The sequence below is a fragment of the Ambystoma mexicanum genome, chromosome 2p (assembly GCF_040938575.1).
Source record: "Ambystoma mexicanum isolate Mex_15411 chromosome 2p, UKY_AmexF1_1, whole genome shotgun sequence".
In the NCBI taxonomy this organism is placed as follows: Eukaryota; Metazoa; Chordata; class Amphibia; order Caudata; family Ambystomatidae; genus Ambystoma; species Ambystoma mexicanum.
In genome coordinates, this window is record NC_090923.1 from 1,407,457,408 (window position 1) to 1,407,483,948 (window position 26,541).

At 46.5% G+C, this 26,541-nt stretch overlaps 1 protein-coding gene across 3 annotated transcripts in view; it reads left to right on the forward strand.

The window, feature by feature from the left end:
- Positions 1-1,117: 1,117 nt before the first annotated feature.
- The window catches only part of LOC138567557 (uncharacterized), a 76,300-nt gene continuing 50,876 nt past the window's right edge, over positions 1,118-26,541 (forward strand). For 2 of the 3 annotated variants that reach the window (XM_069645892.1, XM_069645893.1), the window contains exons 1-2: positions 1,118-1,316; positions 4,801-5,780. In XM_069645892.1, the coding sequence (XP_069501993.1) occupies positions 4,877-5,780 (904 nt within the window). In that variant the 5' untranslated portion in view covers positions 1,118-1,316; positions 4,801-4,876. The remainder of the gene's footprint in view (positions 1,317-4,800; positions 5,781-26,541) is intronic. The other variant, XM_069645894.1, reaches the window with a different exon arrangement.

A 26,541-nucleotide genomic window follows, 5' to 3' on the forward strand; every position in this document is an offset into this window, starting at 1 on the left:
TGCCCACTGTTACTTGACTGCCCCTGAGCTTGGCCTCACATGAAGACATTGAGCCTCATCACAAGTCCGGCAGTAACCGTGCCGGTAAAACCGACAGGTTGCCGCCAGACTTGTGAATTTTACGGGCGCCTGGCTTGCCGGAAACACAGGGGGGTTACAACCCTGGCGTTCCGGGAAGGCAGGTGCCAGTAATTGTAAATCCCCATTCCCATGGGGACCACAGAAGCACCAGCACCATTAATAACGGTGCCGGTGCTTCCGTGAAACTATTACGGGCGGGTGCCGTTCCACGCACCAGGTTTGACCCTGGCAGGCGGGACAGCACCCCGCCCGCAGTCCTATTGTGCCGGTCCGGTAACAACTGTGCTGGTAGGCTTATTGGCACTGTTGTTACCGGACCGGTATAGTTAGAATGAGGCCCAGTATGTGCAGCTAATGAACAATAAGCCAGAAACATAGTTTGCATTAATATGTTGCCATTAAAGGCTCTATCCAAATTTGCAGTCTGTGCCTATTCATTACATAGACCACAACACCTAGGTACCCACACCTGCTACAAACAATGGGTAGTTAATACCACTACGGCTGTGCCTGACAAGTGCCCTTCCCGTGCCTACACAAAAGCCCAAACTGTTGCCAATGCTTGTTTGTTGTCCTTTTCCACCGAACACCTGCTTCCCAAACCTTGACTGCCTGCACTTTTGTATCTCTTTTCACAAAAAAATATATTTAGAGGCAGTAGGCATAACATTTGTGAAAAGAGGTTTGGTTTGCTTATTGCACTATTATATTAATATATACAACTTCCTGGTGGCGTGCGTCTCAATATTTACATTGTATATATAGTTTGACATAATTGATGAAAAGGTTTGTGCAACAATGTTTCGGGGCTGTCTCCTTCCGGTGAGTCCCCTTTATCCGTACAGCAACACTGTATAATTGAGTTTCTTGCACGGGAAAAGGTTAGGCAGAAGTACCCTCTATTGGCGCTTGGGTGCTCCACTGCTGGCCTGAATATGGAGAGTGGTGAAAGACTCGACTCGGAGGGGATTAGAACAGACAGAGAGGGGTGCACGGGGAAGGGCTGTATTCACTTGGAAGGGGAAGGAGGGAGGAGGAAATGAGCTGTGGCTCCTCCTCCTCCAAAGCTGGTGCTAGCAGGCAGCAGCCATTAGGAGTCTAAGCTGCATGGTGCACCGGAAAGTCAGCCTCACCCCCTCCAGACCCGTTTACCAAGAAGGGAAGAGGGCACCCGGTGCCCACTCCTGCCCCCGGCAGGAGGGAACCGCGCGCTGGAAAAAGGAATCCCACACCAGGTAGGGGACGAAGACAGCAACAGTGCAGCCCAACCTCTTGGGGTCAGCTGTCTGTGGCCTCATTAAGCCATTTTGGCTTGCTTTTAGGAAGGGTCCCGCCCCCCGCGTTTAAGTTTTTGTAAGGGAATAGCGTGGGTTTAATGTGAGAAGTCCTCGAGGGGGGGGGGAGCACAATGGGTGTTTGAGGAGCGATCTGTATATAGACATTTTACTGGGTGGGGAAGGAGTCCCCTGAAGCAGGGGAGTGATAGTCATGTTTGCATACCCTCCGGTACTACAGTGGGGGCACGACGAGTCGGGGGGCGTTTGTTGATGATGGGTTCATTTTCGGGATAGAAAGCATGCTATAAGCTCAATGGCGAAAAGAGTGGTTGTTATGAAAACGTGTTCACCGTTAAATGCGTATTGCGGGTGGTGATCGAGTCGTCATGTAATAGAAGGGCAGCTCGAGGGTGGGGGCATCTAGTTCTAGGGACTTCTGCACGTAGTGGCTTATGTTAAGAGGATCTTGTGGAAGATCTTGTGGAGTTTCGAAATCACTGGGGGTTGTTTTCTTAACACGCGGTAGTACCCAAGGGCCAAGAGTCGACATGGATGTTACTTTCCCTAAACATGTAGTTACTTGGGTGTGAGAACAATACAAGTAACAAAAAGGTCGGCCCATCGCAGAGTATTGTTTTACTGCAGAGTAGAGTTTGCACCAGCTTAATCGTGAGTGAGACTTTAAAGCTGCACCTCTCCTAGAATGCGCGGACTGCGTACATGGTTGACGTTCCGCAGCTTCTGTGTTGAGTTCTGTTTAGCTTTGCAAGGCCGCGCAGCGCAGGACCGGGCCGACAGCATGACGGAGGTGAGGTACCGAAGGGGGCGGTGACTAAACTCTGGCTTCCGTTCCAACCTTGATCCATGCGAATGCTTAGTCCCAGGCGCCCGCGCGGTAATCGTCCCGCCCCCGAGCGCAGGCAGGCGGATGAGGAGGCACTGAGGGCGGGGATGGAACCCGCCAAAGCTGCGAGCGCAGGCCTAGTCGTGGCTGTGAACTCGGACAGGCCTGCTCGCGTAGGTGCCAGTCGGAACATCTGTACGTTCTCGAGCAAAACTCTGTGAAACTCTCAAAATAAACCACAAATACCACGCCCCCAAACTTGATTGTTACTCGCCCCAATATCAATCCCAGACACACTGCGCCCCATGACTCCTTCCCACCAGAACGCCCAGCTTCTAACGGGGACGACAACCCCAAAATAAACAACCCATAGAGCAGTCTCTAATATTGAGCCAGCCCCCTGAAATTGAACATCAACAATGGCATTACGTGTTTTTAAAACCCAATGCTCTAATTTTGAGAAATACTTTAGGAGTCAATTACATACGTCTATTTGTTTACTTTCCTTTTCCATACGTCTTAGTGACAACTTTCCTGCATAAAATCAAGCCCTTCATCCTACAAAACAACTTCTGATCTGCTGTCCATGCCTTGGACCTCTCCTACCTGCATGGTGACAATGCCCTTTTGGAAGGCCTTCAATGGACTACCCTGGAAACACACAATGTGCCCTGCATGCTGCAGCACGACTCCTCAAATGACTGCAAATTAGACATCACCCAACACTCATGGACCTGTGCTGGCTCTGCTGCAAACCTGTTCGATCTTCAAATCCTGCTACATCTTTTACAAGGCTGTCCTGAAATCCTCCAGCTACCTCTTTGAGAAACTCAACATCTCCTTAGCCTATGGTGCACCAGAAGTAAGGAAATATACAGACTTGAACTCCACCTGTGCAGGGAGGAAAGAACAAGATGGGACATTGCAGTCTATGCCCAAGGATCTGGAACCTCCTCCTAATCAACATCAGACTAGCCCGATTGCTTCTACAAGTCAGGAAGGTGCTCAAGACCCTCTTATTTGAGGAATGGCTGCTCTCTAATACCTAGGTCCTCACACGTGACACTTCTCACCCTACCTCGGGCTGGGTGATCTGCTCCCCACTGTTTCCTTGTCTGGTTGCTTGCTGACAAATTGGCCGCCTTCACCCTCCACAGTCTCATATTTTAGCTTCCCTCGCCGGGTTCATCCCCCTATGGTTGTAAAGATCCCCATTGCTTCCTGATGCTAGGCACGTGCTCAATAAATACCCTAAGTGCGACCTTTACATTCCAGAGCCCTCAAGTTTCATGTGGCATGCGTTCGAAAACCAGATGCCTGTTTTTGTTTGCAATTCTGGGACTTGTAATTTTCTGAAATTCCAAATGTGGCAAACGAATAACTTAGTTCGAGAACCTCAAGGGGAAAAAAACAGGACTGGGTGACCTTCTCGCACCTTGATACGAGAAACCTGAGTTATCTGTATTTACAAAGCATTTGTCTGGTTGGGAGAGAGTCGCCTGCCCTCTATACTTTTAGTCTCCCTTCTAAACCTGTTTCCATGGAGTTGAATGGGGTTTTACTCACAGCAGAAAATGATCACTGCCTAAAAACATTGTTTATCGCCATTGAGTTTAATGTAATCACCTGCTCAAGAAGTCTATCGGCCCTCTTTGAATCACTGCAGTCGGTGCTTAATTTGTTTATTTGTAAATAAATGGGGGCTGCCAAACATTTCCCAACATGACTGTATCATTGTTCCCTACATTGTCGACGTATATGGCGTTGCAGCTGCAGCTCCCACCAGCACCAACCTTTCAGTTAGCAGTCGCATGTATTACCTTATTGTGCCACATTGACTGACTGCTTTTTTTCATAGCCAGGCCTGGGATAGCAATTGGTCAATTGGTACACTAGCTCGTTTGTGTTTAACATGCTTTACAGTCATAGGCACATGTGCACAGTTTATATCCAGGGAAAGTTGGCAATCCTGCATCCTTTTCTAACTACTGAAATGAACCCGTGGCTGCTAGTGCTAAATTGTTGTCCTAAATTGTATTGGGGGGCCTGCCCAATTTTTTTTAGTGGTGTTGGAAATCTGGGCACCCTGTGCCCATCACTTTAGAATGGTCTTTTATTGGTTGGCACTGAGCACAGTTACTCCTCCTTGGCAGTGGCCTTTTCCTTGTTCTTGATTCTCTGTAGGGACTGTTGGCTGTGACGTTAATGTTGCCCTCTCTGTGCCCTGCTTTTCTAGTGTTACTTGCGACAGTACAGCATGGATCACAGTCCTGTTCCAATTAGTCGGTGGCATGGCACATGTCTGCGTAGTGTAACCCCCAATTCTGGCTGCATACAAGTGGACAGGTGTATATGTGGCAGTTTAACAAGGTCCTGCATGTTCCCTAGTGGTCCTGTCTGGATAGCAGAGCCTGCATCATGCTGACACTGGCACATGTACAAGTGTATCCCCAACTTCTGGCAGAACTAGCAAAGTGCACATGTACATGTTTAGAGTCTGGCAGCGATGCCAACATATTTTGGGATGTGGGTTGGGGTGGTAGATGCCAGGTGGAAGTGACCAAATTTGCTATTAACTTTCTTTTTCTCACCTGTCAGGTACCCTGGTTTATCAATGTTTGCCCATATTGATTCCATCGGTTGGAGAGTGTGATGGCCACGGAACTCAGAAACCATGTCTGCTGAAATCCTTACCAATTGTAGGAGAATGAACACACGATCAGCTTCACGCCAGGGGGCCGAACCCCCACCTGCCACAGATTCAGATACTTCTTCCTCAGTTTACTCTCCTTGCTCTCAGACAAGCTCCTCCTCCTCATGCTCCTCTAAAAAAGAGACCAATGAGCCTGATCTGTCTACTTCAAAAGACATTGGGTCTACTGGGAAGGATGCTGGATCTGCTGTCGGGGATGGTGGTTCTGCTTTACCTAATGGCGATTTAGCAATGGCAGATTGCAGTTCTGCAACTCAGGATGATGTACCTAACGGGTCGTCTGTGCAAAATACCAAGTCTTCTGCTCACAATGGTGAGTCTATCATGCATGCCTCTCGCGAGAACGCACCTGCCAAACTGGGTAGTTTGCCTGCTTTAAGGGATAGAAAAACCTCCCTTCAAGAGGAGCCTGCCACACACAGTATTGGGTCAAACCCACCTCCTTCCAGCTCTCCTTCTACCTTTCCAAGTCGGGATTCAAGCAGCTTTTGCGGAGGTACTTACAGAAAGAGGAAAGCCAACTTCTCAAATGAAGAAACAGAGACTCTGGTAAAAAATGTGGTGAAACACTTCGGTGCTCTCTATGGCTTGGAAGCCTTGAGAACGGAGTCCACACGCAGGAATCAACGCAGAAGTCAACTGTGGAATCAAATTCAGCGGCAGGTTAATGACCTGGGATACACACCCCGTTCTATTGATGACCTGAAGCACAAGTGGCGGGATATCAGACTGGATGTGAAGAGAAAGGTCACCACCAAAAGGTCTATTTTCAACTCCCGCCTCACACCTATGGAAAAGTTGGTTGCCTCAACAATAGGACAGTCTCACCTCGATGGAGAACACGATGGCGTATACCATGAACCAGGTTAGTAAAGAAAATGGACTTATCTGAATTCTTTAAGGGAAGGCGGGGAGATCTGTTGATGCCCATAAGGTAATGTGTTCTAGACATTCCTATTTACTGGCTCTTTATTAATCGTAATGAGCGGAAAAGAGCATTAACGACATGGCATTATTTCAGGGATCAAAATAAAGATTTGATGAGCAGGTGCTACCTCACGGGAACTAGCACCAAGCACATAGCGTATTGAAAATGTAACTACCACATGTGATGAAAATTGTGACTTTCTGTCCATTATATACCTCATTATGATTTAAACGTTGTCGAAAGCTCTTTCATGCACCTTTTCAAACAAGCTTTAACATGTCACAACGTATATATTTGTAAAACACCAATTGGCACGGGCGGTCAGACGTTGCTTCTTGTAGTTAGTTGTTAGTGATAACTTGGCTCTTGGGGCTACAAACTGGAACTAAATTAACAGCAATTTCAATGTAAGTTATTTAAACCAAAACTGTTTGCAGCTCAGCAACATTTGTACATGTACTGTAAAACCGCCTTCCGTGCTTGGACTCGCTCGTTGCCTTTTTCTACCAACAAAGCGGGTTGGAAAGTGCTTATCTCCCACTTAAACTTTGTAATACTGAGATTTTTCACCCCACTATCCTGATCATCCTTACTTTCCTCATTTCTCAACCACCCCATTAAGCCAGATGGTGTTCCTCTCTGTAATGAATCATACTGAAATCAAGGATTTGATGCTCTCTTAACAAATTAAAACTTCAATAGGCTTTTCTGCAGGGTGTTCGGCCGTGAGGGTGTCAGGGTTTCTGGGAGGTCAGGAACATCCACCAATACCTCCTATTTTTACAATTGTTAAAGGCAAGCATGCAGGGCATCATCAATATCATCCTCCTCTGGGCAAAATCTTTATAAGCACTCATTTTATTTAATGATGCTCACTAAAATATGACTCCTAAACTTGGCTCCCCTTTAACGCGACTCCAGGAAAAAAACCTCTGAAATCTCTCAAAGATGAACATGAAGTGCAGCTCCTTATTTATCTCCCTAATCCCTTGTTATGTCTAGTTTACCTGAGGGTCTGAAATGACTCTTTTGCAGCGTTGCAAAACTCCAAAATGACATTTTAAATTGTTTATTTATTCGTTGCCAGTAGGTCATGAGGAATAATGTGAGTGGGGCAGAGAATTGGGCGGATACGTAAAGGCTACTCGAACTAGAACAACTTTTCTTACAGTTGGTTCTTGCTCTGTCTTGCGTGGGATTACTTGCCTAAATACGATTGTTGGGTTGAGGAGGATGGTTCAAAGCCAAAGTTTGAATAACACTTATTAGTGCGCAGTACAAATGTCCTTTAACATTATCACCACCGGAGTGGTCCCCTGGTGCTCTGGTGGCTCGAAAAGGAGGGGAGGTTGAGTTAGTGGGAGGAAGCAGGAAAAGTGCAAGAGAGCAGTGATGTGCTGTTGGCGGCCTCAGTCCTGTGGGTCCGTTGGCTGGGCCTGGGGTGTTTGCGGCCGGTAGTCGTCGTGTACTGTTGTGCAAGACTATATGTGTTTTTGTTTTGTTGTTGCAATGTAGTGAAGTTTGTGCGGTTTGTTTTGGTTGTGACTGGTTTGGAGTTTGAGAGGTGTATGCAGAAAGGGAAATTGTTAGTAGGGTAGGTTAGTTTGCGTCTCCATCCTGAATTAAGGCGCTCGGCTTGCGTAGTCTCCCCTGATGTGGCTCTGTCCTGATCTGGGTCCGACTGGCATACAATGTTCCTTACTCCTCTGGCCCCCATCTCTAACAAGCTCTCTCATAGCTCCCCTTATCCTCCCTTCATACTCCTGTGGCCAGTGCACCTGCCAATGTCAAACTCTCAGGTAGTGTGGTGATTGCCAATATCTCGATCATTCCACACCACTGTGGTACCTGGCGGTAACTAAGGGCCGGGCGAAGTGTTGGTGGGATTGTCTAGGGTAGTTGACTCCGTCTGTGTGTGTGTCGCCTGTGTTGCAGTCTGTCCGGTGTCACCCATCCAGGTGCCATGGGAGTTACACTCTCGGGTCGGGATGTCCGTGTCCTTTCCAGTTTAGTCATCCTTTTTCCGGTTTTGGTTTCCAGTCTCGTCTGTGGTGTTGAAGAGCCAGGTTTTTAGTGATTTCCTGAACTTTAGGTGATCTTCAGTGTGTCTTATTTCTTTTGGGATGTTGTTCCAGGTTTTTGCGGCTAAGTGGTAGAAGGAGGTGCCTCCAAGTTTTTTCTTAAAGTATGGTTTGAGTTCCAGGCGGATTTCGTTGCTTGATCGGAGGAGTCTCGTTGGTTTGTAGACTGTTATTTTCTTTTGTAGGAATTCTGCTCCTTGTCCGCTGATTGCCCTGTGCTTTATGCACATTGTTTTGAAGGTGATGCAATGTTTTACTGGCAGCCAGTGTAGTGTTTTTAGGGCTGGAGTGATGTGGTCTCTTCTGGATAGTTTGAGGAGTAGTCTTGCTGCTGCATTTTGGATCCGTTGCAGTTTATTCAGGAGGTATTCTGGTATTCCAAGGTAGAGGCTGTTTGCATAGTTGATTTTCGACATGATTAGGGCGATGATAGTGAGTGTTTTGTGCGTGAAGGAGAGGAAAGGTAGAATTCTTCTTGCCGTGTGGAGGAGGAAAAAACATTTCTTCGCTGTTGCATTTATTTGTGGTTCCAGGGTTAGGGTGTTGTCCATTAGGACTCCCACCTTTGATGGTGTTGGCGCGTTTCCCATTACTGTAGGCCATGGGATGGTGGTTTTGTTCTCTTGGTCTTTGGATACGATCATGATTTCTGTCTTTCCTGGGTTGATTTTCAGGTTTTTGGCATCCATCCAGTTTAAGACTTCTTTTAGACAGTCGGTTAGGGTTGAATGGTCGGCATCGGTGGCTTTGATTTTGTAGATGATCTGAGTGTCATCTGCGTAGTTAAACATGTGATGTATTTTTTGAAGATTCTGATGACCGGAGTCTGATAGATGTTGAAATATAATGGAGATAGTGAAGATCCTTGTGGCACTCCACAGTCGTTACTCGTGGAGTGGATTTGAAAGGTTTTATCCATACAGTTTCTGTTCTGTCTGCTAGGAATGATTTGGTCCAGCGTAGTGCTGTCTCTTATGCCTATGTCTTCTAGTCTTTTGGTCAGGGTGTCGTGGCTAACTGTGTCAAAGGCTGCGGAGAGGTAGAGCAGAATAAGGGCTGAGGTAGTGTTTGAGTCTGTGTTAGTTTTGAGGTTGTCCCAGATGGATAATAGTGCTGTTTCCGTTCCTCTCGCTGGTCTGAAACCGATTTGAGCTTGGTCCAGCAGGTGATGTTTTTCTACGTGTTCTTGGGTTAGTTTATATACGTAGGTTTCTAGAAGTCTTTCTGGGTAGGGGATGTTAGAGATCGGCCTGTAGTTGGAAAGGTCATCTACGTCACCACTTGTGTTCTTTAAGAGTGGCTTGATGTATGCTGATTTGAAGATCTTTGGTAGAAGGTTTCTGTAGTGTTCTGCTGGCGATCCTTGCGCGAGGATTGATTTGTAGATGTCTGGGGCACAGGGGTCCATGGGTGATCCCGCTTTCTTGCTTTGTTTTACCAGCATTGCGAATGCCTCTGCTGATATTTCAGGAAAGCTTTGGAGTTTGTGCTGTGGTTCCATGTTTGGTTCGTTGGGTTGTATGTTGTGGTTGGTTGGTCGCTTTTGTATGGTTTGTCGGATGTCATTGATTTTTTTTAAGTGGTCTGCCAGGTCGTTGCATAGTTTTTCTGAGGGGGCTGGGGTTTTATTGCAGCCTGGTGGGTTTCTCATTTCTTCAATGATGCTAAACATTTCTTTTTGTGTGTTGGTGGCATTGTTGATTCTGTCATCGTAATGTCTTCTCTTTGTTTTTTTTTCCCTGGGTTGTATTCTTTCCTCCATTCCAATTCCATCTTTTTGTTTTCCTTTTTCATGTCGTTTAATAGTGGGGTGAACCATTTTGCCATTACTCTTTTTTTTTTTTTTTTTGATGGGGTGAATGGTTTTTCTGGGGCGATCTTGTTCACAAATTGGGGAATTCGGGCCAGGGACTTTTTGACACAAGCATCCAAACGCCTGTGATTTCTTCCTCTCAAGTCAGTGCTTTCTTCACTGCAATGTCCAGGTTTCCAAAAGTTCAACAAAAATCTCAAAATGGGTTCCAATAGTATCCAAACAAAGGTATTTTGCTGTCTCCTTTCCTCCTCTTGTACCATAAGGTGGCTGGTTTTCTCCTCCAACTCTCTCCCTGTTCCACAGGTAGTCTCGGCCACGGTTCCATGGCCCCCAGTCATGCCTATTTTTTTGGCGGTCTTCCACATCTTTGCCTCCTAGGTCTCCTCCACTTTCCTTGCTCAGGTTTGTTTTCTCGCTTGGAGGTCGTGCTGACACTTGTAGTGTTAGATGGAGAAGTGGGGCCCTGCTCCTAGCATACATTTCTTCATCCTATGCTGCTTCCACCAGGTCTACCTTTCTCCTATTCCTAGTCTGTTCTTCTTGTACTCCCTTCAACCTCACACAATATACCTGTCACTTTTTCAACAACCTCCCTATCTGCTGTAGTCTTACTCTATTCATCGTCTCTTCCCCATCTCGTGCTCTTTCTTCCCATGTAATCCCTTTGTTTTTCTCTAAACACTTATGCTTCTCTCTCTTCCCATGTGGCACTCCTTGTTTTCCTCTAAATGCAGGTACCCTTCTCCTCTAGGGACTCGCTCTCTCTCTAGTGGCCTCCTATTTTCCATACTTTCCCACGCTTCTTCAGTGTTACATCTCACCAGTTCTACCTGACTGCAGCACTTTGCTTTCATGCACCTCCCTTTTTGTTGACTTTCCTTGGTCAGGTCTCCTGGGTTTTGCTGCTCTGCCCAGGTCTGTCACTCTGTAGCCAAGTCTCCTTACTTGGGATTACCCAGGATCTGCTTCCCTCCAACCTCTTTCCAGGACTGACAAACCGTGGTTAGGTTTTAAAGGTTTGTTCCTCCCTTGGGTACACTCTGGGACAGTGCTCTTCAAACTGTGGGGCTGGCACCTGTCCCTTGGGTAGGCCGGAATGATATCTGGGACAAGGCACTTTTAAAAAGGGTTATGTTAAATGCTTTTAACATAATGTATAAGCTCTGTAGCTTGTGAGAGGGGTCAAAGAAACAATATTTTTACTCTGTCAGGTGCTCAGTATAAAAAGGATTGCGTACCACTGCTCTAGGGTGAGGAATGGTGTCCATGTGATTGGCCCATGGTAATATGAAGCACATCCACCATTTTGGATTGGCTGTGGTTTCTCAAGCCCCTGCCTTGAGGCTGTCTGTGCTCTTCCCAGGGTGTCTCAGAGAGCCCACTTCTTGTTTAACTCCTACAGTAAACTTCTGTTAGGTTAGGGAATGGAAAAATGCATTTATTTGGTGTGCTGTGTTTTTGGCGACCCTGGAACCCAAATTTCTCACCTGGAAAGTGGACATCTTGGTCACCATCACTTCAGCTAGAAGAATTGGCAGGCTCCGTGCATTGAAGAACCCTTTATGTTCTTCCATAAGAACAAAGGTGATGCTTCGCACACATCCTTCTTTCCTTCCTAAAATCGTTTTGGAGTTCCACATCAATCAATCTATTGCTGTGGCAGTGTTTATTTACAGACCCTTCTTCAGATGCGGAACGGGTCCTACACAACCTAGACGTGAGGAGAGCTCTTAAGTTCCATCTTCAAAGGACTTGCAGTCTTCTTCCGTCTTTTTGTAACATTCAGGAATGCCAAAAAAGAAACCCATGCTTCTAAGCCTACAATCTTCCGCTGGATAGTTTCCTGTAGCACGGAAGCCCACACAGTACAAGGCCTGCAGCCTCCCAAGGGCATCCACGCACACCACTTGGGCCTCTCTCTTGGAGTACTGTAAATCCTAGGTTCTTGTCCTGAGTTCTAGGGCTGATGATCTGTTAGTTCAGGCGGTTCTCAGAAACCTCTGTAACTAGGGAATTTGATCCATCCATCCATTATATATTCATCAGTGCTTGCTAATTTCCCACAAGTATGGAGAAAAGGGGAAGGGACATAGGAGTAAGAAAAAGTTACTGTAGTGACTAACGTACTAATAGTCCATAGTCCCCTTCTCTCCATACTTGTGGGATGTTCCGTCCTTCGAGGCGGGACCGGAGCACTTTTTGGCAGCATTGGTGACGTTCTCCCTGTATTCGCCACACCACATAAAAGATGGACATGTTTGATAAAGTAAACTGAAAGTACTTTTATTAAATACACGGTGGTGATTGCAGGTAGACGTTCTACAGTCTTTTCTACTGTACTGATCCAAGAAGCTGTGGCCTCCCACCTCTTGTCAACCTGTATTTTTGTTAACATACTGTTCCACTTCTCTTTATCAATATGTTCTTTTTTTTAGTCTCATCCTGACTTGCATTGGGGTACTTAACTTCTATTCCCCAATGGCAAATCACCACTTAACTTAATCGCTCACAATTCTGATTGTTCCTTAGCTCGGTAGGTGGAATGAGGGAGGGGGTAGGGTCAGAGATTTTGGTAGCCAGATTTCACTATATATTTCTTTATTGGTCTCAACCCTTCAGGATTTGAGAATACATAATTTAGCTCCTTTTCTTCGTCTCCGAGTAGCAACTTTCCTCTTTCTATTTTGAAGACACTAACACATGGGTCAATCCACTTTTCACTTCTAAGATTGGCTTGGAATCACAGGGTGTGGTTCACTCTCGATATGTTCCTCATACGTGTTTCTCGGTCAATCACAGATTTGTGTCCCGTACATCACTCTCCTCCTTCAGTCGCTATGCTTGGAATTAATTTTGAAATCTCTGTCCCATTAGCTAGCAGACGTTACTATTTTGGTTTCATTGTTTGAATGTAGCTTTATATTTCAATGTTTGTGAGACTTTGTATGAACTTTGTTTCTCATCATGCTCTTGCAATGATTATTACTTTCAATGGACTGTGACTGTCTGAGAGAGGTGCTGGGCGCGTTTGTAACCAATGTTCGCTGCTATAGGAAGAATGGCTCTCTGAACTGTTTTTATCATTAATCACTTGCCATATTTTAACCTCAGGCTGTTACATTGTGCTCGCTGTGGTAAATGGGGGCATAATAGTTGGAGCCTGGTAGGACATTTGACAGCCCCTCGTAGTTTCCATACACAACGCTCCCACTTCCTCATCTTTATCGATGTCTGTGATGCAGCCGTGCACAAGAGATGGCCTGTAATTGCAGTTTGGTTGGGTGACAGTGTGTTTGTATTCGTTTTAAACTAGAATATATGGTTTGTTCTCCGATTTTAGGCAATAGAAGGGTCGTATTTATTTTATTTATGTATTTGTATAGCGCTGCAGGCATCAGAGCACATTACATGAAGACGGACATTTAGAAACAGGACAAACGCTAACTAGTATGTTTAATTGTCAAGCACTAGATCTAAGGCGAGGCGGAATAGCCTTATTTGAAGAGAAGGGTCTTTCATTTTTTTCTAAAACAGAGGTAATTTGTTTGTACTCTTAAGTTCAGGGGTAATTTGTTTCACTTGGTAATGGCCTTTGGGGTAAAGGCCCTGCCCAGTACTATTTATTTATTTATTTATTTCTTTATTTATTTATGCTGAGTCCTTTTGTCTGTAGATCTAAGGCTGCAACCTTGCTCATACCAAGAGAATTGCTTCTTGAGATATGCCGGGGCATTTCCAAATAGACGGCAATGGACCAAAGATTAAAAAGCAGCCGAGAGAAACTAGCTCCCTACGGTACGCCACAGTTCACTAGCCTAGATGAGCAGGCATGCTCTCCCCAGGTGATCTTGGAGGAAGAATGCGATCCAATCAATGGCCTCAATGGAGCAGTTACCTGATAGGTCCAGGTCCTTTCAGAGCGTCCGATAATCTACTAAATCAAAAGCTGCCGAGAGGTCCATTAGAATCAGCAAGCATGCCTTGCCCCCTTCCAGATGCCCAGCATTTCCGACTGAAGATAGAGTATCGCGGATTCTGTGCTGTGGGCTTTTCTAAAGCCTGATTGCTGTGGGTGGAGAAGTTCATTGTTGTCCACATAGTTCTGAAGTTGGTCAGTGGCGATCTTATCCAGTATTTTAGAAAGAAAATTACAATTTGTGATCAGTCAAAGGTTTGAGGGGTCTTGTTTTTTTTTTTTGGCTGGCGTATAACGGTGACGGTTTTAATAGCTGTCGGGACTATATGGTCCCTGACCATTCTTCTGAGGAGCGGAGTGAACATTTTTGCATTATCCAGTATAATTTTAGGTGGTAATATATTTTCTGTCCAAGAGGTGTAGTTGATGTTTGAGAGAGATTTTCCTCATATCTTCCATGAATATTGGAGTGAACTGATATTTTGGGCCCTGTGGTTTCAGCGTTTCTTCCTGTGTAGAAGCCAATGGAGGGAGGGGGTGGTAGTGCATTTTGTTGTCTCTCAGGCTTTGGTGATTTTATTTTGAAAGGCTGTTTGGACCATTTCACAGTCAATAAGTGAGGGATGAAATGGCTGGGTGAGAGTTTTTGGCTTTTCGATGGATTTCATTATTTGGAATAATTTCCCCGTGGAGTTTGCAGCAGTGGCTAGTTGTTCGTTGTAATGGTTCTTTTTTAATTCTATTAGTTTTGTTCTGTACCTGATGTTTTTTTTTGTTGGTCTCCGTGGGGTCTTTTAACCGTTTTCTTTTCTCTTTTTTGAGTATAATGGATTCTGTATTGAACCAGGTTTGATGATTAACATTAGGTCTGACTTGCTTGTTCTTTATGGGGGCATGTAGGTCAAGGAGTTCCTGAAAGAAGTTGTTGTAAGTCAGCACCACTTTATTGCATGTATCGTCATCGGTTGTAGTATTTGACATGATTGATTCCATGAGATAGAATGGAAGCCGTAATTATTTTAAGGTTTTTGAAGGTTGAATTTATTGTCTCCCAATGGGCACCAGGCAGCCAACGCACCTTTTCCCAACAAAGCTCGATAATGCCAAAGAAAGGTGGTGTGGAGATCTTGAATAAAACTAAAGCTGCAAGAAGAAAACTTGACCGCTAAGAGATGCTTGCTATCTTCCATTCTGTTGCTAACCATTAGCACGTCCACCACCCTATCCCACAAAGGGAATGAAGAAGGAACTAATGCAAAATGTTGCCACCCAATGAATGTGGGCTTTGTTCCAAACAATATAGGTTTGTTTACTGCAGAGGCTGCTGTGCTTCCAAGTTCTTCCTTCCATAGACCGCTGCTGCCAAGCAATAATTCAGTTGGGTGCGTATTAGCAAAACATGATGCCTCGTCTCTAACTGATTTTCTTTCCTCCATAGCTTCCGCTTTGACTCTAGACCTGTCCACTGCCCCTCACCCGCCACTGTGACACGCAAATGCAGTTAACCAATGTTTTTTTCTTGTCCTTGTAGCAGTTGTGAGCTCTTAGCCCCAAGCTAAAAGATGATTGTACTGCTGGGATACCTATTGATAGCACAATACTTAAATCTTTGATTTGCTAATTAATTTGCATTCGTAACAGGCATGTTTTCACCCTTGGACAGAATGTATCCAGCTATATTAACTCATGATGTTCGTTGCCCATTCATTCAGACGATATGCACGACAGAACTCTTCACTTAAAGCTCCCAATCGTCTAAGTTAAGGCCCCTTCAAACAGTTTTTTTTTTGTTTTTGTTTTTTAATATATATTCTGGTTGGAGCAACAAACTTTACAAAAGTCAAGTCAACAATCTCTGCACTTGTACAATCACCCTCGACCCCTCACCCCGCACCGTGATAGAGACCTTCATTTCTCCCTCCCCACCTCCGTGATTCCTCACCCCTTAATATCTCATCCCACACCTTTTAGGGTAGCTTTCATCAGGGAGAGGAGATGTGGCAATTGCTTGCGTGATCGTATAGGGAGAGAACTGCAAGAAGCGGGAGGGGAAGAGAGCATTTAGATTGCCATTTATCTGGGTGCCGGATCCCTGCTTGTCCATGCCGAAAGGTGAACGAGCTGGGCCGCCTCCGAATACCTCAGTAAATTGGGAACACCCAGGCCACCCAGACCAGCTCTCCCCTCCACCCCCCCATCACTCCATCATCACCTCTTAGGGATTCTAGATTTTTTACCCTGCCATATGAAACCCAGATGTTTATGCTGAAGCCTTTCTAGGGTGGTTTTTGGGACTACCACTTGGAGGGAAGAACAACAGTACAAAAGCCTGGGGAGGAGATTGATTTTAACTGCTGTGATTTGGCCCATCAATTAGATTTCTTGCCCCACCCATCCCTCCAGGTCCTGTGCCAAAGTCTTAACTGGGGGGGGGGGGCGGTGTTAGCCCCATACAAGTCTTTTGGGGAAACCATGAGCTGAACCCCTAAGTATGCAATGGAGGTCGTATCCCAGCGGGATAGGGCAGATAGCTTGGAGGGAAATGATCTCCTGCGGCGAGAGTCCCACCTTCGGCGTCATCGATTTCCCAAAGTTGATCTCAAATCCGGCTACCCTGCCAAAAGCACTGAGTTCCTGCAGGGCCGCCTGCAGGGAAGAGGGGACATTGGTAATGGATAAAAGGATATCAGCCTATAGGGATACCTTCTGGGGGGAGCCCGATATCACTGGTCCCCAGATTGCTTCATTCTTATGTATATGCTGGGCCATCGGCTCCATAATGAGAGCAAACAGAAGGGGAGAATGGAGGCATCCCTGCCGCGTGCCACATGTTAGAGGGATTAGAGCTGAGCACTCCTGGTTAACCTGGAGGGAGGTGTTCAGGGAGGAATAATTATTGGCTATCGCTTTCCTAAATTGGGGACCAAAGCGAATGCTTCCAGTGTCGAGTACATAAAAGACCAGTCCACTGGATCAAACGCTTTTGTCGCGTCCAAAGCTCAGAGGGCCAGGTTCCCATTTCTCTCTGTGGTGGAATCAATTGGGTTCATCGCCCACCAGATATTATCTCCTGTTTTCCTACCCTGAATGAAACCCGTCTGATCGGCGTTAATCAGACTAGGAAGGAGAGGAGCTAGACGATTTGCTCACACTTTCAAGTAGATGTTGGCATCGATGTTCAAAATCAAAATATGTCTATATGAGGCACAGTCTTCAGGGTCCTTAGCCGCCCAATACCAGTCTCGTGGTGGAGCTTTGCATTGAGGGAGTAACACTTCCCACTTCCCGGAACGAGTCTAAGAGAGACGTCAAGGGAGCAAGCAGCTGGGAGCGGAACAATTTGGAAAATTTAGGGGAGAAACCGTCTGGGCCTGGAGCTCAGGCTTTCAAGGAATTGATTACTGTCTCCACTTCTACCTGCTGGATTGGTTCTTCGGGATCGGTATTCTGAAGAATCTTCTCAGGCGGGTTTGCCAACGAGCTTGGTGTAGCCGGAGTGATGCCTATGGCAAGTGGAAATGGGCATGGAGGCCTGGGTAGAGCAGCCAGGGCTGACGGTGGTTGCAGGGCGCCAGCTGTGGACAGGAAGTGATGATCATCGCCGAGTCCTGCAACGGTTAATATGGAACCTTGGCAGACAATGACGTTGATGGCGGAGTGGAAGACTTTGATTTGTGTACTGTTGATGTGGACAAAGACTTCGTTGAAAGGGTTGTGGTCAAAGATTTACTGAGGGCCGTCGACTGGGTTGACAACTAAGACCTTTCGCGTGTCGACGAGGACGTGCCCTGACTCGTCAACAGTCGTGGATGAAGACCTGTTGATGACTATCTGCCCTGGGTCATCGAGGGAGGTGTAGATGAGGAAGACGGCCTGACCTGTTAACCTGCCGACGAGGAATGCTTCTTAGACATGAACGCCAAACCAGCGGTGGGCGCTGTCGCTGAAGTCGCAGTTGAGGCAACTTTGGCAGAGGTTGACTGTCCCTTTTTGCCTTTTTACCCTGAGAGGTATCCTTATGGGATCTTGACCTCCTGGAAGAGGAAGTACGCTGGACTGTTGTTCTCTATCCGAGGGAGGCATGCTTCGGGACTGTAGAAGAGTTGAAGGCCCCTGTGTCATTGAGCCAAGCCTGCAGTGGCGGCCCCAGAGAGTTTTGTTAAAAAACGACTGACCGGGCATTCCTGAATATCGTGTGCCGGATAAAGGCAGTAGAGACAGTCCTCTTGGAGGTCTTCCACATAGACCTTAAGGCTGCAGCTGACGCAAGCTTTGAAAAGACTGTTTGGCATCCGCCATGGACGGGTGAAGGCATTACTCTTGAAGACGAGAATCTGCTCCGACAGGGCGAAGGCCACAGTAACCAGAGCGACCCCAAATGACGGAGTCTAGGATTAAGGAAATAGTTGTGAAAAACAAAATCTTGTATGAAAGTAGAGAAAACGTCGAAAAATTATGAGGGAGAGATTTCTGAAGACTCCAACACATAGCCTGTGGTAAAGCATCTTAAGATGGCCTCCGGGGATGGAGCTAAGGGAGCCCTTTCTATTGGCTGTGGGACAAGATGACACAAAATCACTCGAGTGACTGCAGTTTTAATTGTATAGAATACACTGCTCTGTTACTGAGGATTCCCAGCTTGGCGACAGGGGAATAGTCGTACAGCATGTGAATCTATGAAAAATTCAGTACTGGAGAAGGTGCTTTTAGCTTTTGTATCCACTGGGATATTGTTTGTTTCTTTCTATCTGGTATGTACATTTTACTCGAAATTAAATTGTGATCCAGCTAAAATTGCTTGCTTAGCGTTTTGGCTGCGCAATGCCCAGATTACTTGTGAAAAGGGTACTTAGGACTTGTCCAACTCTGCAGATGGGCTAGTGGACTCTTGGTATGAAACGGAACTATTCAGTGTTATTTAAACAGGCAAGCATTTTATTATTACTAAATGCCATCAATGTCATGGTGGATTATAAAAAAAAGGGGTGGGGGACTTTTGCCTGAAATGTGAGAGTAGACTATGTACATTCATCTAAGATACACATGACAAAACACCCCCCCAATAGGCCTCCATGGACGTTCACCTCCAAATCCGAGCCAAGCGCACTGTATTGTAGACATGCAAATTAGCTCTAAAGACTGCCTTTTGCTCCAGAATGTTGGCGTTACAGGGCAGCGCAATTTTAAACATGGCTCCATCAACCCAAGTCGGACAGCTCTCAAGAATGCAGACCTCCATATACATGGTACACTCTCTCATTAGGTATCATCAATGCTGTGTTATCTGACCTACTTGTCAATGGAGCTTTGGGGTGTTTTAAGCAACACGGTCAATGTTTTGGTGGGTTTAAAAAAGGATTAAAAAACTGTACCTGAAACGTGAGATTAGAATTTGCCATTTCAGCTGAACCACACATGCCACAGCAATCCCAACTATTTTCTGTTGCTAAAAGCATGCGTTTGTGCACATTTGCATACACACAATTCATTGCTCACTAGCTCTGAGTTGGAGGTGGACTTTCAGGGATGGGTGTTGGGTGGTGCTGTGGCATATGTGGCTCAGTTGAAATGGCCTATTATATTCGCATTGGTGTGACACTCGAATTGAGTTTTCCCAAACTCCGAATCTTTTTATTGTGTTGGATTTTCCAAAATGGTGCCATCCATGGAACCTGTAATGTAGAGTTGCTGCCCGGGGGTCAATTTACTGTCAAAACCACAAAGGTGGTTTGTGGGTCGGCAAAGCATTTGATGTAGGTTCTCAAATGAGGGGTAGGGATTTGTTTCAATTTGGAAGCAATTCTGTTTTTTGGAAACTAGAAAGACCATTTACAACTCCAATACATTCGTTTTTGTTGATGGAATTATATAGCCCTATGGTAGGAGCCATTTGGATATGATTTATTTATTATAACACTCCTGTACACAAGTGTTTCTAGGTGCAACGAGACCACAAGGGAGGACAAAGCAACAATCTTACTGGGTCTTGTCATTCATGTCATGCAAGTGCGGTATGCAAAGTGCAAGTGGGATGGAGAAGGGGCAAGTGCATGGGAGGGGGGGAAGGGAAGTGCAACCGGGGCAGCATTGCTCTGGGTAAGGGCAGGGAGGCAGGGGACTGTTGGGTTACAGTTACAGTCCCTAAGGGCGGAGGCAGTGCAGGGGCGACTGGTCGTGAAGGAGCCTGGTACCCAGCGTTAGGCAGAATCCTGTGCAGTGCCCTTAGAGACCACTACACACAATTAAGACTACAAGTGGTGCTACAAGTTCACCTTTGGTACAAGCCTGTACTACTATGTTAAAGTGGTAGCAGTAGCGGAGCAGCCAGGCTTATCTCAAAAATATATGAGCAGTAGAAGAGATTACACAATTACTGTGACTCAAGCAAACACTGACTCAAAGTTTCAGGTAAAAAATATAAGTACATTTATTTTTAAACCATCTGTTATAAAACACAACACTTCTATAAATTCAAAACCACAAATTAAAATACACTGCACACAACCAATTCACTTGGTACAGTATAACTCAAGGTAAGTACCCTATGTTTTAACGGACCGGTGTTGTGAAACAAAAGACGTTACCGGGAATACATATGCAATCACTTTTTGACAGTAACAGTTCGGTCTTACTAAAGATACGCATATACGCAGCAAGAAATGTTACCAGGGCAAAAACACACCTAGCACCTGAGTTAACCACAGAGAGTTGGGGGCAAAAATCATAGGCAATACTTTTGTCAGGGCAGACAGAATCAGGCAACAATCGTTGACAGAAATACAAGAGTCAATAGGCCGGAGCCAGTGTCAAGTGGAACCGGGTTCCTGTTGTCGAGGATCACACAGTCCGACAGTTCAGGATTCAACGTTGCCAGGAGTACTTTCTTGGAAGAGGAGAAAAGGGATTGACCCTAGTTCCTCAAATTAGAACACAGTACCTTATTCAAGGGAGAAGCTGGTGCCACGGCAGTTGTTCCTGGTAGTTTCCTGCAGACCCACGGTTCCTGGAGCTTCGGTCGTGGAGACGAGAAGGACGTCTGGAGTAGTCTGCACCACACAGGGATGAGGCCAGCAGCAGCGACAGTGAGTAAAAGGTGCGTTCCTTTAAAACAGGAGAGGCTCTTCAGGTGGCTGTCCGGACCACTACAGCAGTGTGCAGCGATTTCGATCTCGAAGAGGATCCTCTGGCTGTGGAAGATGAGCTGGTTGACCCCACCAGGCTCAAGGGAAGAAGACTCCGGACTGGATCTTCTCTGGTCATCGAAGGGTAGATAGCTCGGACTGAAGCAGGGCTTCACCGGGACGGGGTAGTTGCAGCAGCCGTCTTCTTCTCCGCTTCTCTTTGGTTCCTTGTAGTCCCAGTGGCGACTCTCACTTCCAGCCAAAGAGTCCTGCCTTTTATGTGGAAATCCCCCATCCACACAGCCTGGCTGTCAATCACGCAGCAGGGGGGGGTTGTCCAGCCCGGACAACCACCTCAGCCAATCATAGCAAAGTGTGACATGGGTTTCCTAGGATACCCTGTGCAGGGGGTGACTACACCCCTCCCTCACATTCAGCCCACCTAGACACCCAGGTGCCTAGAGGAGGGCTTCTTGGCAGAAGCCCGCCAAAAGACAGTGAACAGAGGAGGCAAACTTGGTTTGCCGCGCAAAGTAAAACACATTAAGGACTTTAACAAAAAGAAATGGTGACTAAACTTGACCGGAGCCGAAAGAAAAGTATTTGGTCAAGCGGGTTTATGTTTGAGGCTAATATAATAGCCTAAAACAGTACCACGTTTATATAGTATAAACGCGGTAGAAAAGTTAGGGTAGATACCACTGCCACCAGCCAAGTCTAAATGTTAATAGAGCAAAACAAGGCTCTAGGTGGTACAGATAAAAAGAGCTAAGGAGTAACCCTTTCCAGTACTCCATGTAAAATGGGGTGTACTGTATCTGTGGTTAAGTGACTAGTTAATGGCAACTTTACCCTTTTTTGGGGGACAGTAGTCAACCCCAGAAATGGAGTTGGTGGGAAGTCTTACAACCCTGTGTCACTGCACTGAAGGTGCTGTGTAACACACAAAAGAAGGGGGCTACTGAAGTGGTGTACTCCAGAGTCCGCAATCACAAAAACAGATGAAATACACATGGGTAAGAGTGGGGTAAAAGCTCACACTCTCACCAAGTGGAAAAAAAATAACTCCAGAAATCCAGCAAAGCTGCTGGGGGACTCACTAGGTAAGGGCAATTAGCCATTGAAGGAGAATTCTCCCTAACACCCAATAAGACTCTGAGGGTAGCCATGCCACCAGTAGGTGCAGAAGACAGGTCAGTCAGCAGGGGAGGAAGTGGGAGAAAGCAGAGGTGAAAAGGAAGGTCTTGAGCAGCTCCAGGAACTTCAGGTGGTCCGGCTCAAGTTTGGATTGGGAAGGGTGGTCATTCCAGAGGGAGGCACCTGCTGAGGAGACAGATCTACCCCCCCCCCCCCCCTCCCACTCTCTGCCCGGACAAGCGCCTGACCCTCAGAGTTGGAGGTGGCTGAGCAAAGGGCTCGAGAAGGAAGGTATTTTGGAAGAGAGAGTTGGATGTTGTGTTGGCCCCCACCCGAGAAGGTCTTGTGGACGATGCAAAGGGTCTTGAACTTGATCCTGGCAGCCACCAGGAGCCAGTTAAGAGATTTCAGCGTTGGAGAGATACAGTCTCTGGGCTTGAGGCCAAGGACAAGTCCTGTTCTGGATTAGTTGCAGAGAGTAGAGAGTAGAGGAAGGCAGGTTGAGAAAGAGGCTGTTGCAGTAGTTCAGCTTGGAGAGAACCAGGGGTCTGGAGAGAGTGAGCTTATGGGGGAAAGTAAGAAAATGAGGAATACCCCTGCAGAGGTGCAGCTGGTAGTGGGCATTCTTGGGAAGGTCCGTAATGTGAGAAGAGGGTGGAGTCAAAAACTACACCAATGTTTTTTGCCTCACAGGAAGGCGTAGGAAGAGGACCCAAGGAGGGCGGCCAGAGTAAAAGAGGGAAAGCAGGAGTCCCAATGAGAAGGCTATCAGTCTGACTGCCATTATAGCAGAGATCGTTTGAGGTGCACCAATCCTGAATCGCGGATAGACAGTCAGAAATGAGTGAGCGAAGAGAGGAGGCTGAGGGGAGCCTGGAGGAAAGCTTGGAGGAAAGCTGAGTGTCCTCCGCATAACACTGAAAGTTAGAAGAGAAGGTAGAGATCATGTGGGCCAAAGGGGACAAGTAGACATTGAAGAGCCAGGGTGAGAGGTTGCAGCCCTGGGGAACAACACATTTAGAGAGCAAGTCGGTGGGGAGAAAGGACCCAAGTTGGACCTGGGGAGGGTCGGTCCAGGAGGAAGGAGGACAACCACTCGGGCCCTGACCGGTGATGCCCAGGTTATCACAGAGTCGATTGATCAAGATGACGTGATTGACTGTCGAAGGCAGAGGAAAGGCCTAGGAGGATGAGGACAGAAGGAAGGCTGGAATCAAGATTAGTGAGCAGATCTTCACTGGTGTTCCGGAGATCAGGTTCTGTGCCTCTGGCTGCTCTAAAGCCAGACTGATGGTCATGGAGACATCCAACAGATTCAGTGTGGAGAGTGAGCCTGGAGATGGGCAGCTTTTCCAGGAGTTTGCCCAGGAAAGTAGTGATAGAGATCAGAGATAGTTTGCTGGTCAGGTAGGAGCATTGGAAGGCTTTTTAAGGAGGGGGTGCACAAGGGAGTGCTTGAGAGAGGGGAAAGATCCATTGGCGAAAGTATGATTGCAGTAATCTCCCAAGGCTGGAGAGAGGGTATCTATGTGGTCCTTGATGGTTCTGAAGGAACAGGAGAGCACCCTTTAAGACAACCCTTTCATAGATAGATAACGGGGGTAAGGACGCCCAGAGTGTTGGAGATAGAAAGATGCAGGTTGGAGAGGGCTGTGTCAGAGTGTATGTCAGCCGCAGGCGTAGGAGGGGCAGAGAAAGTAGCACAAAGGTATCCACTGACACACGCTGATTGACCGTGAAGGTAGGTGGCAGTGCTGGGGTAGGCTTAACCTGAGGGACGGAAAGTTTCAGGTGAGAGGAGAACAGAAAGCGGTCAGTCCAAGAGCGAGGAGTGGTGAGAGGGTTAGAGAGGGGAATGTCTGAGGAGATGGGAACATCCAAGGTGTCTGCAAGACGGATGCTTTGTCACATTCAGCGGTTCAAAGCCGGGTCAGCAAGCGACCAAAGCTTCCATAGCTAGATGGATGACCGCAACAATCCAGGAGGCAAACGAGGTGCAGCACAAGGATCCACCAAGGGGCGCGCATGCCATCCAGGCCAAGGCAATGGCAGTGGCTTTCCAGTGCCATGGCAAGTGATTAGCAGGGTGGTGACATGGCCCACCCCATCAGCCTTTTGCAAACATTACTGCTTGGGCTGATGCAGCATTTGGCCAAACAGTCCTGCATAATCTCTTTACTTAGAGGGGCAGCTCTCCTCCCTGGGCGGTTGTGTCAGTGGTAATCGCACATACAGGATGGAGGAAAGGGGACGGGTTGTAGGAGTAATTAAGTGTTACTCGCCGGAGTGACTAACGTACTTCTAGTCCATAATCCCCTTTCCTCCATATGTCCCACCAGCCACCCCCCTAAAAATAGAGCAACAAGGTTCGGCATAATACAGCCGACGCGTCAAAGGGGACTGAGGTGTGGCGCCGGTTGGCAGGGTTAAGGGGGCCTGCGCTCCTGGGCCAGCTCCGCGTGCACCTACACATTTAAAGGGAAAGTGTTTTTTCTGTTGAATAAGAGGTTCCGTTCCCATCGCTTGCGAGGGACACCCATACAGGATGGAGGAAAGGGTATTATGGACTAGGAGTACATTAGTCGCTCCGGTGAGTAACTCTTAATTTCTCTGCACAGTTTCCAGTGGTTAATTGGCCATTGCAGTGTCTAAGGAGTGCTAGCTCCAAATGCCTCGAACGCCCTACCACTCACACTCGGAAAAGAAAACACTCTCATAGCATTCAGAAAGGCGCTACAAACCAAATTATTCAACTAGACTGTACTTGAATGTGTTCCCCTGTAACCATGGAATCCTCCTACTGCATTATTGTTGTTGATCTCCGTAACACTGTCTGTTTGTTTTAGTCTGATTAGGCTGTATCTAAGTCAATGTACTGTAACAGCTCCACAATGCCTCAGGGCTGATGTGCGCTTTATAAATGTAAATAAATAAATACATAAGGAGTGGTGCCTGCTGAGAGCTGTAGTCTCTGGGTCTAGCATCCGAATACCCATCCAACCTGATTCTTGTGGCTCTGTGGGACCATCTGACACAGAGTTCTGACCTAGATAGAGGTTACAAGGTACTGGCACTGGAACAGTGGTACCATCAGCAAACTTGACCTCAAACCTACTGGAGAGCCAGGGACTGGGGTCCCTCTCAGCACCAGATTATGCTGACCTTAGCGTGGTGCAAAGGGATGATGAAAAGGCTGAGTCCTCCGTGTCAGAGGTTTGCTGGTGTGTGCCGTCATGGTGGTCGAGCAGCATATGGTGTAATTAGGTTGGTGACCTGCTCTAGCGTGAGGAATGGAGGCAGCTGTGGCGAAGCTGAGGGTGGTGAGAGGCTAGTAGTGTGCTCTGGTGTGAGGAAAGGAGGCAGCTGGGGTGAAGCAGGGAGTGTAAAACGATGGTGCTGCTCTCTGGTGTGAGTAATGGAGGAATTTGTGGTGAAGCAAGTGTGCAGCGAGCGAAAAGAGGGAAAATGGGGGTGAAGGGGGTGGGGTACTGATTAGTCTCCATGGTGTTGAGGTTCTGGATCCAGGGGACCATGGGGGAGCCAGCAGGCAGTCTATAATGGGCAGAATGGACTGGTGGCAGATGGCCTCTAGGTTTCAAGGGTGCCTGGCGCTGTGGTTGTGTGGAGGATCCAGAGATGACTGACTCCCGTTTGGACCCGGTGAACTGCAAAGCAAGGTAAAGTGACTTGATTGATATGGAGTACTGGGACATACTGGCTTACGGTACTGATTTGGGGGAGGTTAACTGGGAGTCATTCAAGGCAGACGTTCATTGAATAACTGGAAGGAGGCATCCTGTTTGGATGCCCCCAACTTCTATGTGCCTGAAATATTATGGTGTTATACCCTCCCCTGGTCTGAGCATGCCTTTCTGCCCTTTGATGACTTTACCAATTAGAAGCTGGCGTCATACCAAAAACGTTTTTGGCCTTTTGGTGCTATTCCCCCACCTTTTGAAGCCATATTATATGACTTGGGGAATCACTCATTGACATTAAATAGAATGCTTTATGCAGTACTTCCCTGAAGAGGGTTATTCTCTTTCACTGAGGGTGTTTTGCATCTTCCTACAGATTTGGGTTTTTCTTCTCAAGTGAGTCCCATGAGCATTGGAACCCGCCAGGCAACTACTGGTTTACCCTCTACCTGCCACCATGGACTCTTCATTTTAATTTCTGACTTTATTTTTTATTTACTTATTCTGTTTTTATCTTGCATACTTTTGTTCAACTTTCCACATCACGAAGATGCCTAATCAATCAAAGGCAAATGAGTGTTCCTTCGAACAATAAAAAAAACTCAATCAGTCCAATCCATATACTTCATCTTGTCAAATAGTTTGTGATACTTTCTATAATATCTTCCTTGAATTCATAAGCTACTCAATAGGGGTTTTGGAGTTATCAATCATACGTTGAAAACTTCTATTATCGGAACATTTTGATGCCAAAATAACCATTTTGAAATTAGCTCAAAAACACTTAAAAGTTACATATTTTATATAAGAAAATGAATCACCTCATTATATTTGGTGAACTTGATATGTTCCTGCTTATTTACATTGTCGACCTAATTTTCACAATTACTTATCTCAAAATGTCACTGTTTGTTATCCAATTCAGTCTA